At 33.6% G+C, this 17,972-nt stretch overlaps 1 protein-coding gene across 10 annotated transcripts in view; it reads right to left on the minus strand.

The window, feature by feature from the left end:
- Positions 1 to 1,910: 1,910 nt before the first annotated feature.
- ZFC3H1 (zinc finger C3H1-type containing) overlaps positions 1,911 to 17,972 on the minus strand; it is a 63,703-nt gene continuing 47,641 nt past the window's right edge. For 5 of the 10 annotated variants that reach the window (XM_036458398.2, XM_036458397.2, XM_036458395.2 and 2 more), the window contains 13 exons: positions 16,355 to 16,543; positions 15,493 to 15,730; positions 13,051 to 13,156; positions 12,767 to 12,965; positions 12,158 to 12,252; positions 7,898 to 8,008; positions 7,537 to 7,641; positions 7,217 to 7,382; positions 5,989 to 6,089; positions 3,907 to 4,008; positions 3,235 to 3,274; positions 2,912 to 2,974; positions 1,911 to 2,782 (listed from right to left, as the gene is read on the minus strand). In XM_036458398.2, coding sequence (XP_036314291.1) covers positions 2,612 to 2,782; positions 2,912 to 2,974; positions 3,235 to 3,274; positions 3,907 to 4,008; positions 5,989 to 6,089; positions 7,217 to 7,382; positions 7,537 to 7,641; positions 7,898 to 8,008; positions 12,158 to 12,252; positions 12,767 to 12,965; positions 13,051 to 13,156; positions 15,493 to 15,730; positions 16,355 to 16,543 — 1,686 coding nt within the window. In that variant the 3' untranslated portion in view covers positions 1,911 to 2,611. Of the gene's footprint in view, positions 4,009 to 5,988; positions 6,090 to 7,216; positions 7,383 to 7,536; positions 7,642 to 7,892; positions 8,025 to 11,830; positions 11,882 to 12,157; positions 12,253 to 12,766; positions 12,966 to 13,050; positions 13,157 to 15,492; positions 15,731 to 16,354; positions 16,544 to 17,972 lie in introns of those variants that run through there. The other 5 variants (XR_004991463.2, XM_036458399.2, XR_004991464.2 and 2 more) reach the window with 5 other exon arrangements.

Consider the following 17,972-nt stretch of genomic DNA (forward strand, 5'->3'; position numbering starts at 1 on the left):
GCTTTCAGCAACAATATTGGCCCTGCTTTGTATTATAGCCACATGTTCCTACTTTTTCAACAACCTTGAAAAATAAATATTTGAACTACAATCTTCAATAAAGTCCCTCTACATTTGTTGTCAGCCTTAATCACCTTTTGCTTGTCTGCTTAGTGCTTTTAGCTCTTAGATGTTGCACCTGGAGATTCTAGCCTGCTTTATGATGTAAGTTTATATGCCCTTTAATTGGAAGCAAACCGCCTTAGATAATCCAGTGACTACAATGTTACAAGGTCCACTTTCCGTTAAAAAGCAAATAGAAATATTAGGTTGTTCTCTAAAATGAAGAAAAACACATAAAAATATACCACAATCTTCCTTTATCAGAGAGAAACCCCACAGTCTAAAATGCCTCTTTTGTATTTTTTTTTTTTTTTTGAGTGGTGGAGTGCAAGGGACTTCAGTCCTCAATGACTAATATTCTTACTATGACATTTCTCTGCCCAAAGAAAGACTTTAGTCACAGAGTATGCTAAACATTGTATTCATGCTACAATAGCTGTATCAACTTTAACCCCAAGTTTTATTTAATATTATAGTTATTACTTGTTGAATATGGAAGGATGACTAAAACATAAGCCTCGCTCCTAAGCAGTGTTTGCTACTTTTCTGTGTGGGTTAAAGTAAGTTTGTGAAATGACATAGAAAAGGTGACATAAGAGGCATCTTTAAGGCAATATAATTTCTATAGGAGCAATATGACAAGTGATCAAAAATGAAACAACTGGTTAATATATCCTAGGGGCTCTGTCTTCATGACTATGTGCAGCATGTGAACACCCCTGGATTTGTTACATTGTACAGCTTGTGTGGCTGAAGTAGAGTTGCAAGTACCAATGAAAGCCATTTTTTTTAAAAAGGATGAAAGCTGCTGTTGATGGAATTGTTGAAGAAACAAATGGAGTTTTTAGAATACATAAAAAAATCAAAACTTAGTACTATCTCCAAATACAGATTTCAGCCAATATCAAAACTGTTAGAATATGGGGGAAACAGACTGGAAATATTTTTCCAAGTATCTAATAATGGCTTTCAAATAAAAAGCATGGATGTTTTTCCTCTTTTATATGCATATAATGAAAAAATACCCCTTTGGTATTACCACCTTCCACCCAAATGTCTTGGTCTTAGAGAAAAACAAAATAGCTTCTTTTTGGTTTAATGAAACACACTAGACAAATGGGTTTCATTCTTGACATAACTAAACAGCTCTTACTAGCCAAATATGCAGTGTCTGATAGGCACAGAGAAGGTTTTATTTTGACTGAGCATCATACAAATGTACAGATGTACAAATTTGCCTAGTATTTCCTGGAGCTGCTGCTCTGCAATAGATTGTATTGTAGCCATAGGACCATATTTGTTATAGTTGTGTGTGTGTGTGTGTGTGTGTGTGTGTGTGTGTGTGTAATAATTTTTCTAATGGTGCAAAAAAAAAAAAATCAATATAGGCTAAAAACAGAAAAAGCAAAGTCTCTTTTATAACTTGGTCAAATTAATATTCAAAGCAAGATAGCATGTCACTAAGCAAATTATTCAAACTACAGTGGGGAAATACTTTCTAAACACTGTGGTCTTAAGAACAAGGAGTAATGGCAGGGCAAACCTATCTGTTCACAGTCCACAAAACAGAACAAGACCAGAACAGAAAAGAAATGGAAGTGACTTTATGGGAAAGCAGGTTCAAAATAAGAAAATATTGATATATTTATAGGACTATGCCTGTCTCCTTCAGCCCTTCCCACAAGGGTGTGAAAAGTGAATAAAGACAGGAACATTTTTTAAAAGGTTAACTTATATTAAAAATATTTTGTTTATAAACAATTTTAATACTACAACGTATTTTAATACAAAGCAGTTCAAAGATTAACTGTTCTTTAAACTGTTAAACTTTATTATAAATTAAAATTTCATTACAAAAAAATTGCACATAATATTTGACCACTCTTAGGTTCTGATGCACTGGTATTTGCAATCGTTTCTTTAATCTTCAAGTTAAACAGTCTCGGCAAGGAGTCCAGAACGTAGAAAGGGCAATAAACAACCCTGTTAGAGCATTCAAGTGCAACTAGCAGACTTGTGGCCATGGCAGTTACACTTTCCTTAAGATGGACTGCTTAAGTTTAAATCCTGAAATAAAGAATCTCAAAAGGTTTAAAGAGGAAGAACTAAAAGGGACTGCCTGCTTTTTACTGTAAACACAGCCCTGGAAATTAAATCCCAAACAAGAATCTCTCAGGCATCAGAGTGTCAAGTGAATCAGGACTAGCACAACATAAAAGGGGAAAGTAAAAAATAAAAACAAAAACAAAGCAAAATTAAAATATATGTCAGTCACTTTGAAGAACTATACTTACGTACATGATGTTATGAGAATCTGGCAGGGCCTAGAGGCAGACCAAACACGAAGTTCATTTATCCAACCGAAGAGGGTCATGTTCATTGCTTCCGATTTTGAGGGCAGGATATTGTAGAGAACTTGATACGATCGGTAATGCTTGTCTGCATTACACAGATCTTAGCCAGGGATCAGCCTAATCTTGAAGGATCATTCAAATAATTTTGGCAATTATTATAAGGACTTAGAACTGACTGTGCACCCAGTGTTCAGTGATTCTTGCTTTGTTTTGTAACTGTTTAAATTTAAGAGCTCATTTAGGCTGACTCCAATCTCTTGGCACTTGGAAACTAGTTTTCTCAGGTTATCAGTTTTACCTCCTTCTGAAGCTTCAAACAAGAGTTGCTGTAAAAGACAGGGAAGCATAGAAGTAAGATTTAGCTAGATTCTGAGCATTACCACATCAATGGATATGGCACATGCAGAAAATTTATAGGAAAACTTCAAGGTGAAATAAAAGATAAAAAGTATTACATCTTTCCACAGTGATGCACAAAGAGGTAACTTCTGTAAGGCTCTCTGATATAAACGGTGGACCTATAAGATAGATATACACACAATTCCATCAGAAAACATGATGAAAAACACCTTCATAATTCTATGTGAACGATACTTATTATTTCTCATAATTATTATGATTATTCAAGATAAAATGGTTACATTGCGTTTGGGAATTTCCAAACATTTACAGTTCTCAGAATGTTAACTTCTATGCTTTTTTTTTTTTTTTTTAAGTCAATAAAAGGGGCAGAATAGCTTAAAAAACGTGACCCATCTGATAGTCAATTATTGCTTACCTCTTTTTGTCCCTTTAAAACAATCTCAGCAGCAATGGCTCTAAGAAAAAAAAAAGGAATATAGAAAAGGAAAAAGAAAAATTTATATATCTTTGAACAAAATGAGATACTACCACTGGCAGAATACTGACTGTGGGAATCTGAGTACAAAACTTCCTGAAAGTAACAGGCTAAACTTCCAAGGAGGGTAACCTACAGTGAAAAGAAAAATTCAACAATTTTTATCAACTTTACAAGAATAAAGCAGACCAGTGTTTTGAACACAAATAACGTTCAAGAAAAATTCATAATTACTAGTAAAAAATACCTGGCACTATCACCTTTAAAAGAAAGAGAACATCAAACTACAAGTCAGGGAAATCCCCGAATTTCAAAAAGAATGGTCTTAAAATGTGTGTAACAGATTTATGTATTTGATAACAGTATTGTTATCTAAATGTTCTCTTTCAAAGAAAATTATAATTCTATCTATTTTGCATTTAAAGCAATTGTTTATGAGCTTTATATGCTCAGTATAAAATCTCAGCAGTGTCAAAAACAAATGTAAATTAAAAATCTGTCCAGGAAAAAAAAAAAGGAAACAAAAGATATCATTTAAAATTTACCTGTCTGGAGCAAACTTTACAAATAAAAGCAATAGCTATAAAAACATATACATGATTGTTGCATTACATTTTCCAGGTGGCCAGGCATGTTGGGATATTATATGTAAACATCTTGGCTTGAAGTTTCAGGATCTGAACATTGCTTTCTTCCCATTCATGATGAAGTAGCCTGCAAAGTATATTCAGGAAAATGAACAAAGCATTGCAAGTGTAGGAAACCCCAAATGTGCTCTATAGACAGAATGTTTGATGAGATGCAATTTCTGGTCAGTTAAATTCCATCAAGACTATTCAATAAGTACGTATAGAATGCCTCTTACAAAAATTACCCTGGGACAGGAACATACAAACTAGCAAGAGGTTCAGTCAAGACCTATGCCATCTTCAACAAACTAAAATAAGGTCCACATGGTCCTATAGAATACTAAAGCATTCTCTCCAAATTACATTCCATCTGCCCCCTCCCCCAAATTTTCTAAAATAATGACTTGATACAACAATTTCCTGGTATTTTTCCCTCTCTAATTATGAGTGTTTCTTGAGCTAAAATGTAAGTACAGTGACTAATTACTAAAGTCTTTATTCTGAAAGAAAAAAAAAAAAGACAAAGGAAATTAAAAGCATCAAAACCATGAAGAGGAGCTTTACCAGGAAAACTAACAATTAAACTACCTATATTCCAAATTGCTAAATTAACAGAAACTTGTCCAAAACAACCACATTTCCTATTTCACCAAAGATGATGCTGCATATCACATACAAATTTCTGTAATTAGTTTCTGAAGGAATGGCAAAGGAATATTAAGAGATTTTTAAAATGTTACAGAAATAGTAGCTAACCATAAATCTGTTACAGAGATAGTAGCAAACCATATATAACCATATATCCATGCTTTCTAATAATTTTTTTTAATGCTATGGCTATTTTTATCACAGTCTTAGAACTTTAAATGTTATTCAATCTTTTTTTTTTAATTTTAACTAATTTTTAGAGAGAAAGGAATCATGATATGAGAGTAGCTACCTCCTGCACACCTGCTACCAGGGATAGATCAGCAATCTGAGCATGTGCCCTGGCCTGAAATCTAACCAGCAACCTTTTTGGAGCATGGGACAATGACCAATCACCTGAGCTACACTAGCCAGAGATTTGTGTGTGGTTTTTTTTTGTGTGTGTGTGTGTGTGTGTGTGTGTGTGTGTGTGTGTGTGTCTCAATTTCTTATACCCATTTTCCTACACATAGTACATGCTAAGAGGAATATAAATACTTTGAAACACGAAGGACTATTTGATAAATATTTTAGATATAATACCTTATGATCCAGCCATCTGATTCTAAAACTCAGAAACAGAAGACATACTAACTGAGGCAGTGAGAATGACTGCATAAGTAGAAGCCAAAGCATTAGTATTTAATTATTTAATTAAAAAGTAAAATTCCTAAGAGTAAAAATGAGTTTTCTCTATCAGAGAAGAGAAACTACAAAGAAATGCTCAAAGATCTCCTTCTAATTGAATGTATGGAATCCCTGGATAAATGTTTCTCAAATGTGATTTGAGAGCTCAAGTTCAGGAATCTGCATTTGGTTCCTGGTGCATGCTAATATTTGAGATCAACTGACCTACCTGGAAATAAGTCATAGTAACCAAAATATACACAGGGGTGAGCAAAAGTATGTTTACATTTGTTCGTGTGGAAAAAGACATGCAGGTTATGATTATAATACAAGAATAAAATGTGTTTCATGTACTCACAAGTGTAAACCTACTTTTGCCAACCCAGATATATGGTTAGCTACTATCTCTGTAACATTTTAAAAATCTCTTAATATTCCTTTGCCATGTAGAACCACAGTTAGTGCTTACAATACCTATGCTAAGAATACATGGTATGTGCTTAGGAAACACAGATGAACTTTACTGAATTATATGCCCCCTTGCCCTGGTAACCTGCAGTTTCCTGTAGTAACCAGATTTTTATGCTGACTTTTTCATGAATTGCTATCTATTAACAACTCTAAAATTGAAGTCATAAACATCAACGAAGAAGTAGTGGAAGAACAGACTGTTCTTATCAAGCTTAAAAATAATTTTATATGCAAAGTCTATACTATTGGGCTGAGAACCAAAAGAATTTTTTTTTCCTACCTCAGTGCAAGCCCGGAATTAGTTGGCATAATTGTGCAAAACTGTTCCAAGGTTTTGGAATGCTGGGTCTTTGGAACACAGCTCAAATAAAAGTAAATAACCTGCAAAGGTTGACGGGAGAGGAAAAATAAATGCAACAAGATGTGAAATCCAATTACCTATTTGTTTTAATGAGAAAACCAAAATGGTCTTAAGGCATGAATGTATAAATTATAATAATGTATGATGCTATGAGTTACAGCTCCTACTATTAATTTTATTAGTGATTTTCCAAACATGAATTAGGAAATATGGTCTAGTGATGACAGCCATGGACTGAGAACACTGACAGCCAGGAGTCCAGGATTTCATTCCTGAGTCTACCTTTACTTGCTGTATAACTGGGCAAGTCATGGGGCTAATAATACCTGCCACATCTTGCTCATGGAATGCCCGTGTGTAAATGATTTAATGTCCATAAAGTGATTTGAGATCCTGGGATAAAGAATGGCATAGAAGTACAAAGCATAATAATTGGTTCTCCCAATTAGCAATTCACCCTGTCCCCCTGAAAAAGAAAACATGTATATGCATTGCAAAGAATGAAAGGGGTCTGTAAAAATTTTAAAAAACCTTTCATTGCTTATAAGAAGATAGCTTTATAAATTTATCATTAGTTAAATTCTACTCTTAGAATTCTAAATAGCAGCCGATTTCAGCTTTTTATGCTTTATGAACAGCTCTATTTCCTTGACAAAATATTAACAAAAAGAACAGCTACACTATTAAGCCCATTTTTACTGTGAAGTTACAGAATTTTTCATTCAGTAAAATTTTAAACTATTTGAACAAAACATTACAAATATTACAATTACTGCTTTTGACCTTTCTTCTTTAATACAGATTAAACCCTAACATCTCTTCAATTTTGCTTCAATGTTTTCTTAAATATACCATAATTGATATATGAATCTTAATCGAACCTTAAAGTACTCTCTACGGCTGGAAGAGATACATGGTAAACACAATCAAGAAAAACAGTATCATAGAATTGTATACTTGAAACCTATTATCTTATTAACCAATGTCACCCCCAATAAATTTAATTTTTTAAAAAGAGAAAGAATGAATGCTAGAAAAGTGATTCTAGGAAAAGCTCTCTTGATATAAAACAGGAGTTTTGCTGTCATTTTTAAGGCCCATTGTTTTATGTAAACACCTAAAAAAAAAAAAAGTTTTATGTCCTTACCCTATTATGAAATTCATAGTTGGACCAGTAATCAGCACTGCTAAAAGGAATGGGATATCGGGCAGGGACTGTAACCAAACATCTATTCACTAAATCAGTAAACAATCTGAATTCTTGGATTTTGTTTCTGGATCCAGCAGCTCTTTTATTGGCAAAGACAAGATAACTGCCAAAAGAAAAATATTATAACTTAGAAATATTATAATTAGGCCAGTAATTCTCTCACAAAGGAAGCCAATCACCCTTCACCCACCATATCCCCTTCACCCACCATATCCCTTATTCCAAATACCATTCCTATTAAGAGGAACTAAACTTACTCCATCCAAATCTTCTGCACTATATCAGATCTCATGGCCACCCCTAATGCTGCCTCATATGCTTCTACTGTCTCTTTAATGTTTGATTGAAGAGGATGACAAAGGCTGTTTAAAAAAATGAAAGAGAACATTGTATGTCTATAGCTCAATTCTATTAGGTAAAGAAATGACAAAATATATTTTAAACCTTACAAATATTACAATGGAATCCTTCTTTTGATTTTTCTTTAAGAATGTATAATATCCCTTCAATTTTGCTACAATGAGTTTAAAATCAGGTTAATTTTAATAGTGTAATTCAGTAACAAATAACAAATGCTAGCCTAGTACGCAACATTTCTCTCCACAGCTAATGTCTCACCAGTAAATCAGCCACAAATAAGGAACTTGGTGGTTAAACATCTCATCATCAAAATTCCCTTTACATAAATGGGCTGGAATGTCAAGTGGTCCTGGGATATTTAAGAGATACCTGGGGGGGGAAAATACTGTTTGAAATTACGCCTATGCACACATGAACTACTAATACTTTAAAGACAAACAAAAAGAACCCCTCAGTTTCAACTTACATTTTCTTGAAATATTTTTGTAAGGTAATGACTTTAATTTTTACATGCATACCATACTGCTTTGGTCACATCTCTACCATCACTTAAGTTATTATTTTATACCTGCATGAATAACTCATTCTTAAAATGATTTATTCTATCCCCAGTGTTAAACCACAATAATCTAATTGAACCTAATTAAAACCAGAGAATAACAAATGAGACAACCAAATATATAAAATTGCCCCATAAAAATCTGTTTTACTCTGTTTAAATTTTTATTTATTGATTTTGAGAGAGATCAATTTGTTGTTCCACTTATTTATACATTCATTGGTTGACTCTTATAAGTGTCCTGACAAGGGATTGAACCCACAAATCTTGGTGTTATCGGTTTGATGCTCTAACTAGGGTAAAATCTGTGCTTTTCTCATAAAAAAAAGTTTTACAAGAAAACGTGTAAGAAAAAAGGTGGTACCATCCTGTACACCAAAGAGGCTGCAGGGCACACACCGAGGTTTCGGATTCTATCCCTGGTCAGAGCGTGGCCAAGGCACATATGGGAGGCAACCGATTAATGCTTCCCTCAGATCCATTTCTTTCTTTCTTCCCTCCCTCCTTCCCTCCCTCTCTTCCTCCCTCCCTCCCTCTCTCCCCTTCTCTCCCCTTCTCCCTCTTAAATCACTAAGCATATCCTTGGATGAGGATTAAAAAAGTAAAAACAGCCCTAACTGGTTTGGCTCAGTGGATAGAGCATCGGCCTGCACATCGAAAGGTCCCAGGTTCAATTCCGATCAAGGGCATGTACCTTGGTTTTGGGCACATTCCCAGTAGGGGGTGTGCAGGAGGCAGCTGATCAATGTTTCTAACTCTCTGCAAAAATAATCAATAAAAAGTATTTTTAAAATATAATTTTCTTATAAAAATTAAAAATCTCTCCTATATAAACACACACATACTAATACAGATTTAATATTAGACATGATATCAAAGTGTATTCTGTAACATATTGGCTCATAAGGCACATGTCCAAAAGAAGTCTAAAAGATAAAATAAAATTGGTAAATACTGAAAACTATAGCCCCCTCTTGAAATGCCACCATACATATTAGGATACTAAAGACTCTAAAAAGTCAATTAGTGCCGAAACTGGTTTGGCTCAGTGGACAGAGCGTCAGTCTGCGGACTGAAAGGTCCCAGGTTCGATTCCAGTCAGGAGCATGTACATTGGTTTTGGGAACCTCCCCAGTAAGGGGTGTGCAGGAGGCAGCTGGTCGATGTTTCTCTCTCATCAACGTTTCTAACTATCTCTCTCCCTTCCTCTCTGTAAAAAATCAATAATATATATATATTTTTTTTAATTTAAAAAGTCAATTAGTAATAAAATCTATTTGACTTTAACTAATTCAAGTTTCTCCCTAATATGCTTGAATGTGTGTATAATATTTACCAACATCTTCAGGAATCATGTTTTTAAAGGAAATACATTGACCTCAACAATGATACACAAGTATAACTGTTTACCTTGGATTTTAAAATTATTTCAAGGGGCTAAATTTTAATGGATTAAAGAGGCTGTATGGAGGCTTTGGGGGTAGGGGAAGAAATGGGATATCTAGAAATTAGGTCATTACCCCAACTTGGCCGTAACTAGCTATATTACCATAGAGTTAATCACTTACTGTATCTTCTAAGGATATTAGTTTTCTCAACTGGTAAGAGGTAAATTCAAATCTAATCTATGTAAGATTCTACTCCTAGGTAAACTGAATGAAATCTCCAGGTTAGCTGTTATAGTTATCTACTAATCTTTAAATTGATTTGAAACACATGACAATTACCACATCTAGCTCTTTCTGCCTTTATACTAAATGTTACATAGAAAAGGAAATGATAAAATCAAAGTCTAAGTAAATATTAGAGTTCTAAGTTTTTTATTTTATAATTTCTACTCCTGAGATTTTTTTACCTATTAACAGCAGACTTCTATTACTAAACTTTGTCAATATATATATATATACATAAATTTAAATTTCTATGTCAATATCAGTATATATGACAATGCCCAAAACTACCTTACACTTAATGCCATTCTCCTAATACGTGATCCAAAAAAGATTTCCAGCCCTAGCTGGAAGTGTGGTTCAGTGGATAGTGTCAGCCAGTGGACTGAAGGGTCCTGAGTTCAATTCCAGTCAAGGGCACATACACTCGGCTGCAAGCTCGATCCCCAGCCCGTTTAATGTGCATGTGGGAGGCAACCAATCAATTGATGTGTTTTTTCACACATCAATGTCTCTCTCTCCCTCTCCCCCGCCCGCCCCCTTTCCACTCTCTAAAAAAACCAATGGAAAAATATCCTTGGGTGAGGATTTACAAACAAAAAAAGATTTTCTAAATTCACAGAAATGCACACTCAATGTGTAAATAATGTTTTCAGATTTACCTAAAAGGACTCAACACCAGATATATTTTTCTTGTAACTCTGGATGAATTATGACTATTCCCACAAAAAATTTAATAAAGTAATATGACTTAGTAAACAACCAGAAGATTATTTGGAGGCAACGTATTTTAAAATGTTTTTTGACACTGACATTTATCCTGCTTCATTAGTTAACATCAAGATTACCTGAAGATCTTTGATTATAGATACTACGGCAAAAACTGGTAATATCTTTTAAGCTAAACCAAATATCTCCATCCCCAATGGAAGACCAAAATCAGCAAGCGTGTAAAAATTTTGGTTCAGCTTTGGATTTATCCTGTGCTAGAGTTTGAGATGTTTTAGCAATCTAATTTTAATAGGAAGAAAGTCATGGAAAAGCTAAATAACCTCTAAATTCCTTATAGAATAGTTTAATTCTCTATTAATTTGCATTTTAATTATTCTCTTATAATTTATTCTAAGATATTAATCTAGATATAACACAGCAGAAAAATTTTCAAAAGAGCACTGAAATCACTGTCAATAAACTGAAACAGATGTAAAGACCCAAGTCTAGGAAAGAATAGTGGTTCAAACTTTTTTACCAAATCTCTAATAAAACTGCCAGGCTCACAAAATATTCTACAGTGGATGGACCAAAGACTTAACAAAATGTGAGTTTTTTAAAATGTTTTTATAGAGGGCATGTATTGGGGGGAGGCCCACAATGGTCTATGTGCACAGATAATAATTTAATTTAAAAAAATAATAAATAAATAAAAAATAAATGTTTTTATATAGCCCGGCCAGTGTGGCTCGTGACTGAGCATCGACTTATGAACCAGGAGCTCATGGTTCAATTCCCTGTTAGGGCACATGCCAGGGTTGTGGGCTTGATCCCCAGTGTGGGGCGTGCAGGAGGCAACCTATTGATGAATCTCTCTCATCATTAATGTTTCTATCTCTCTCTCTCTCCAAAATCAATAAAAAGTGTTCTGATCATTACAGAGAGGAGAGGATGAAGAAGGGAAGAGAACTAAAAAAAAAAAAAAAAAAAAAAAATCATTCTTCATGATCTGCTGTGACCTTGTTGTTAGAAAAAAGAACTCACGGCGAAACCAAAGCAGTAAATGCAGAGCTCTACATAAGTTACTAAGAAAGTGATGGTTGAGAAAAGAATCCTATAAAGCTTCTTGCTCAACATTTCAAAAGTGAGAGCAGTTCTCTTTAGAATAAATTTTTTTTTAAATGGTATGAGGCAAATTATTTACATCTACTTTATTTAGATCACCAATAAAATAAATTAAAACTCATTTACTTTTAAAATCACTTATTGTCTCAGGATAATTCACTACCATGGTATTGTATGCTAAAATGAACAATGACAATAAATTAAAAGTAGAACGAGTTACCATGGTGTTAATATAAACCTCCATTAGTGTCTTTAAAGATTATAACGCATTTTACATCTTTCCATTTCTACTAAATTCAATTGCCTTCCTAATGGTCTAGGAGGATGTTCAAGTGGTTTTTTTTTAAATTAGTTTAAAATGTAGTCAGTCCACACACACAAAAATCTGTAGTCTTCCCAATGAACTATATATACTCTCTCATTCCTCTGCAAATTAAGAGTCTACAAACTTACCGAAACAGATCCAAGTTATTATACTTCTCAAATCCAGGTTTAAAGAAGGATGCAATAAATTTCCGCAAAAATGGAAGAAGATTATCCCCTCGATTCTATTTTTAAAAGAGGAAGGAAGAATACACGTTAGGCTTACAATGTTTAATTAAAATCTTTTAAGGGAGGAAACCCCCTAAAGTTCACTATTTGAGTAGGTTTCTTGAATAGGTGGGATAGAGATAATTTCTATATTCTGATTTCCAAATTAAATTAAACTATTAAACAGCTTGACACCGAATACACCACAGTCTCAAGTTGCAACCACCAATTAACTATTAAGCTTCTAATATATGTTTGGCACTGTGCTAAGCGTTGGGGATCCAAATCTGAATAAGACATGGTCGTTGCCCTCAAGGAGTTCTCAAAGAATTACAAAGAATTTAATAAGCGTAATGGTAGAACTATACACAGGGTATTTTGCAACAGAGAGAGAAGGAATATCTAAAATAATTTGCAGAGGGTAAAATGACCAGTAAAAGAATCCTGAAGAGGCTGATGCCTGAAATAATTTACGAAATTGTGAAACATAAATACATCACATTTAAACATTCTAAGTCATTTCATTTTTACCTGCATGATGAAGAATTTGCACGTATGATAAAAAACCTCTGCATTCTGAGGATTTTTTTCAAATGCAGTAAGCCACACTGCCCTGGCTTTGTCATGCTGATTTGTTTGCAAATATAAAGCAACAAGGGCTTCCAACAACTGGCAGTTCACGGGACAAGATTCCAATAAACTTTTACAAAGTTCTACTGCAGCCTCATACCTTAACAAGAAAAAAACATGTCTATACATATTTTAAAAATCAACTTTTAACACAAGGTTAACTGTTTGCCAATTAAAAGTTTTACCTCTCTAGAAGCTGGTACAAAGCAATCATGTTTGTGTAAAGTGGAACACAGACCTCTATTCTTTCCTCAACAGGAAGGCTCTCGTTTGTGCAAGCTTTCACTGCATCTATCCAAAAATATCACAATAGCATGAATCAAATGAAGAATTAGTTATTTGACTGTTCTTTCAACTCTAAAAGGCCAATAGGAGAAGATGGTATAGCCCTTTGCTTGACCATCATCTTATTCTGAGCTCCTGGCATTTACCCAACGGACGTATCTCCAAACTCATAAAATTCAGTCTCTTACCCTCACTTTCCTGGTAAAAATAAACCCAATATGAAATCTTGCATCTATCAAAATTTTCATTTCAACAAATGTCCCTTCATTTTCCTAAATTCCTTAAAACTTATCTTAAAAAAAATTTTTTTTCAAAGAATTATCTTTTCTTCTTTCTCTGACCCACTTCAAGAGACCTTGACTGCTGTCATACAGCCATTTAAGTATCTCCCCCTAAACTAGATCTTTTCCTCACTCCTTCAAAATACACTTCCCCCTTGTAAAGAATATTTTACTTAAAAAAGAAAAGAAAAGAAAAAAATACTTTACTTGACTAGGCTACTTCTTAGAGAATAGTATCATATTTTACTTTGTGCGACTGTCATATCCTCCTTGCCCAATGGAAGTATGACCCCCAAATTTGAAGAGTTTAAAAGTGAATGCCACTCTGAAACTGTTCATTTTAAGTTCAGTTACAGGATAATAACTAAACAAAACTGAAAGCCTAGCTCTACATTCATTTTATGATTAGCATTTGATAATGTACTTCTCTTCTTTTTCTTTTCTTTTTGCCTCTGCTTCTAAATGATTGTTTATATGTTCTCTTGGTCTCATATACTCCCTTTGACCTCTAACTACTATAGTTTTAAATGTTTATGTCCTCAGAGGAAATACCTCATAGCCTCAACTACTAAATAATTTACTGAGAGTACATTAAAAACTTCAAAGCATTTTATAATTTAGTAACTTTATGTTAATTAACTCCCAAATCCATTTCTCTATCCATAATTGTTCGCGTTAGGTCTACTTCCTTATCTTCCTTATTTCCTTCTGCCAACAGGCATTTCCAATTGGATGACCAATTACCATTCACAAATACTATTTTTACCACCAAAATCAGCCTTCCCATTTTATTAGTTTTCTACTAATGCACTTTCCTTTTGCCAGTCTCAAGACCCTGAATTCATCTTTGACTATGTCTTCTCTCTTTCCCTGACATTTAATCTGTCTCCTGCATCTCTATGTGCTAACTAAATGTCTCTAATAAATACTCTCTCCCAGTTTACTTTTTTTTTTTTTTTTTTTTTTTCAGTTATGGCAATAAGTTTCTGGTTAGTTTTCCTACCTGTGGTAACATTCTCTTTAGCACATTTTTTTTTTCCTCTCTCTTCAAGAAACTCTACTGTCATCAAGTCTAATATACTTATACAAAGTTGAAAATTTGATAGGTACCATTCCACATATGAAAGTTAATTTCTACTATTCTTTAGCACAAAACTCACTTTAATAAGCACTCTTCCTTCTTCTAATCTCCCTTCAAATCCAATGTACCAATTCTTATCCACTTATTATTTTTTACTTACTTAGCTCAGCCTAACAGAAATGTTCTATTTCCCCTCTTCTTCTTCGCTGGTTTATTCAATAAACATTTATACAAAGCACTTAGCACCAAGTCAAACATGGTAGGTACTTAGAAAATGTAGATATAAAACAAGGATCCTATTTTTCAAGAGGCCCGTTAAGTCACATCATAGTTGAGCTTCAAAATCCAGCTCTAAATCCTAAGATTTTCTTGATCATGCCAACCTACAATAATATCTTCCCTTAGGGTTTATGGCCTACATCATATAACTGTATCAGCCACAGATTCTAATCTCTTTTATAAGCACAGATTTTAGACTATATACTAATTCACAATTATCTGGTCTCATCTATTAATAATTATGTCAAATGTATAAATTTTATCTTCTGACTAGGTTATATACCTCTCAGTAGGCTTTATACCTATGTGTCCCAGAGCAGATAAATTATTTAGTATATAGTAATAACCAAATTCACTGATTGATGGATCAAATATTGCTTGAAAAATAAAATATAATCTTTAACTTTCACCTTGATAAATTGCTTTTAAAAATTCAATCAACTCATCAAAGCTATCAAAATCTATTCATCTAGCTAATGTCCTTTGCTATAATCAGAAAGAATTATGTAGTGTTATTGATAATTATGTACAGTTCCTAGCATTCATAGGTGCCAGTGCCAATCTCTTCTGATTCAATATTTAATCTTGAACTATATAGAGCATAGAACTACAACTTGCAATTTATAAATCTGTTCTACTTATGAAGAACCATAAAAGTGATAAGATGATATTTTAAATAATTTATAAACATTTAGACTTACCTTCAAACACTGCTAACAACATATCAGGGTTAGTCTTTACATCTTGAACTGTTTGCCATGGCATTATAAATGGTTCAGTGTTAACAATTCTTGAAGGATTGGCATTAGATGGATCATAAAACTTTGAAGGGAGACTGCTGAATTCAATAAGATGTATGTAGGCTAGCCATGCCAAACATCGATCACTTGTTTTAAGGTACTCAGTTACTATTCCATCATTAACCGATTTCAATGCATTCTAGGTAAACGAAAAAACAACTCAGTGATTTTTTAAAATAATGACTCCTATTCCTAAGATTCAAATGTAAAGGCAACAACAAATAAAACAGTTGTATTTCTTTAAAGTGGTTCTTAAATGCCTATTTTAAAACTTTTGAAAGTCACCAATTTTTTTAATCAAAAACTTTTTAGAAATATCAGTATCAAATTATCAGTATCAGTATTAACCAATATCAGTATCAGTATTAACCAATTTTATTATGCTAAGATTCATAATATACTTAATGAAAAAGATTAAATTTATCTGAACATTTTAACTGCCTTGTTATTAAAAATCTAATAAGATAAAGAAAAATCAGTAAAAACAAACAAAACTCCACATCCATTTGGCAGATTTTCACATGAACTAATTTTTTTACCTTCTTGTTTAAATACTGAAGTTTATTCTGGTGGGTATTGGACATACATTAGTTTCACTTAAACCTCATAAACACTCTAAAGAAGGTATTATCCCCAATAAGTAAATGAGGAAACAATCATAAACTCACTCAACTTCACACAACTTACTAGTTAGTGGTAAAACAAGAATCCAAATCTAAAGCCAATTCTCTACAAAGTATAATTAAATGCTACAACTATTTACCTGTAAAAGTGCAAGTGCACTTTGGGATCTTCCAGTAAATATGTGCAGCTGAACTCTAAACAAAAGAGCCTCTAAAAGCTGAAAGGACAGAATATCTGATGCTTCCCGTTTGGCTGCTCCCATCAGAAATTCCAACATTCTCTCACATACATAATCCTTTTCTTCAAAGGTGCTTTCTAGGTGCAGAAACTACCCAAAGAGATTTCATAAAATTAATCATGCTTCATCAGATAAGATGTAAAATGTATATTTTTCACATCTCATTATGAAACTGTCGCATGTTAAATCAATTTCTACAAAAAAGGAACATTATAAATATACATAAACTCATATTTCGGTACTATAACCTGTATTTCCCCTTCTACCACAAGTTGGAAAGTAAAATCAGAAGAACACTAGAATAATACTGATGTACTCAGAATTATCACTGAAAAAATTCCATCTTTTCTTTCCTTGAATCAATAGGTAAATGATCCATCTCCAAAAGTTCACATTTATGATCACACTAGAGGCCTGCTGCACAAAGGTTCGTGCAATAGGCCTTCCTTCTCCCGGCTGCCGGCACCGGTTTTCCTCAGGTACCGGGGACCCAGGCCTTTACTCCGGCCCCAGGGGAGAAGCCAAGCCTCTTCAGTCTTCAGTAATCTTCAGTCTTAGCTCGGGCTGGAGCCTTCAGTCTTCATTCCATGCCTGTGTATGGAAATTAACCCTCCATCTTTGTTGGGTTAATTTGCATAACCAATCCTAAATTGGCTGGTGATCGTCACAGATATACGGTCAATTTGCATTTCTCTTTTTATTAGTGTAGATAAAATTTGCATTGCTTAGTGTGTGACTGTATAAAAATTCTAAAAATAGCATTCAAAATAGATGACAAAATAATTATAAAGACTTAACCAGCCTGGCCAGTGTGGCCCAGTGGTTGAGTGTCAGTCAACCTATGAAACAGAAGGTCACGGTTCGATTCTTGGTCTGGGCACATGCCTGGGTTGTGGGATTGATCCCCAGTAGAAGGCATGCAGGAGGCAGCTGATCAATGATACTCTTTTATCATTGATGTTCTATTCCTTTTTCGCTCCCCTTCCTCTTTCTGAAATCAACAAAACATACTTTAAAAATATTAATGAAGAAATTAAAAGGCCCTTTAAGACCAAACAATTTTAAGGAAAAATATTACACTCTAAAAATCTTGTGGTGATCAACAGCATTAATTTGGTACTATAAGACTCCAGGTCAAAAATCAAGCTTATTTCACTGTTCACATCTATTCAATACTTGTGTTAGGCTAGTTAGAGTGGCAAATTAATTCATTAAGGGATACCATGTTATACAATTATTTGTTCCGAATTTCAATTGGTAAGAAAATGATAGATCTGACAGTAATAGATTTATGGGAATGTGTATCTGAATCTAACAGCTCCTGAGTTTAGCTGGTAAGAGTTCAGATATTAATAAATATTTCTTTTGCAGGTAGGTTCATTAAAATTTTAAGTTTAAATCTGAGAAGGAAACAAACCATTCTCTCAGAAAATGAGGAAGACCTATTTTCCAACAAATCTTTATATCTTGGCCAGGTTCAATATTAATATGAATTACAGATTAATATTTATTTCTATAA

The sequence above is a fragment of the Pipistrellus kuhlii genome, unplaced genomic scaffold, assembly GCF_014108245.1.
Source record: "Pipistrellus kuhlii isolate mPipKuh1 unplaced genomic scaffold, mPipKuh1.p scaffold_m20_p_3, whole genome shotgun sequence".
In the NCBI taxonomy this organism is placed as follows: Eukaryota; Metazoa; Chordata; class Mammalia; order Chiroptera; family Vespertilionidae; genus Pipistrellus; species Pipistrellus kuhlii.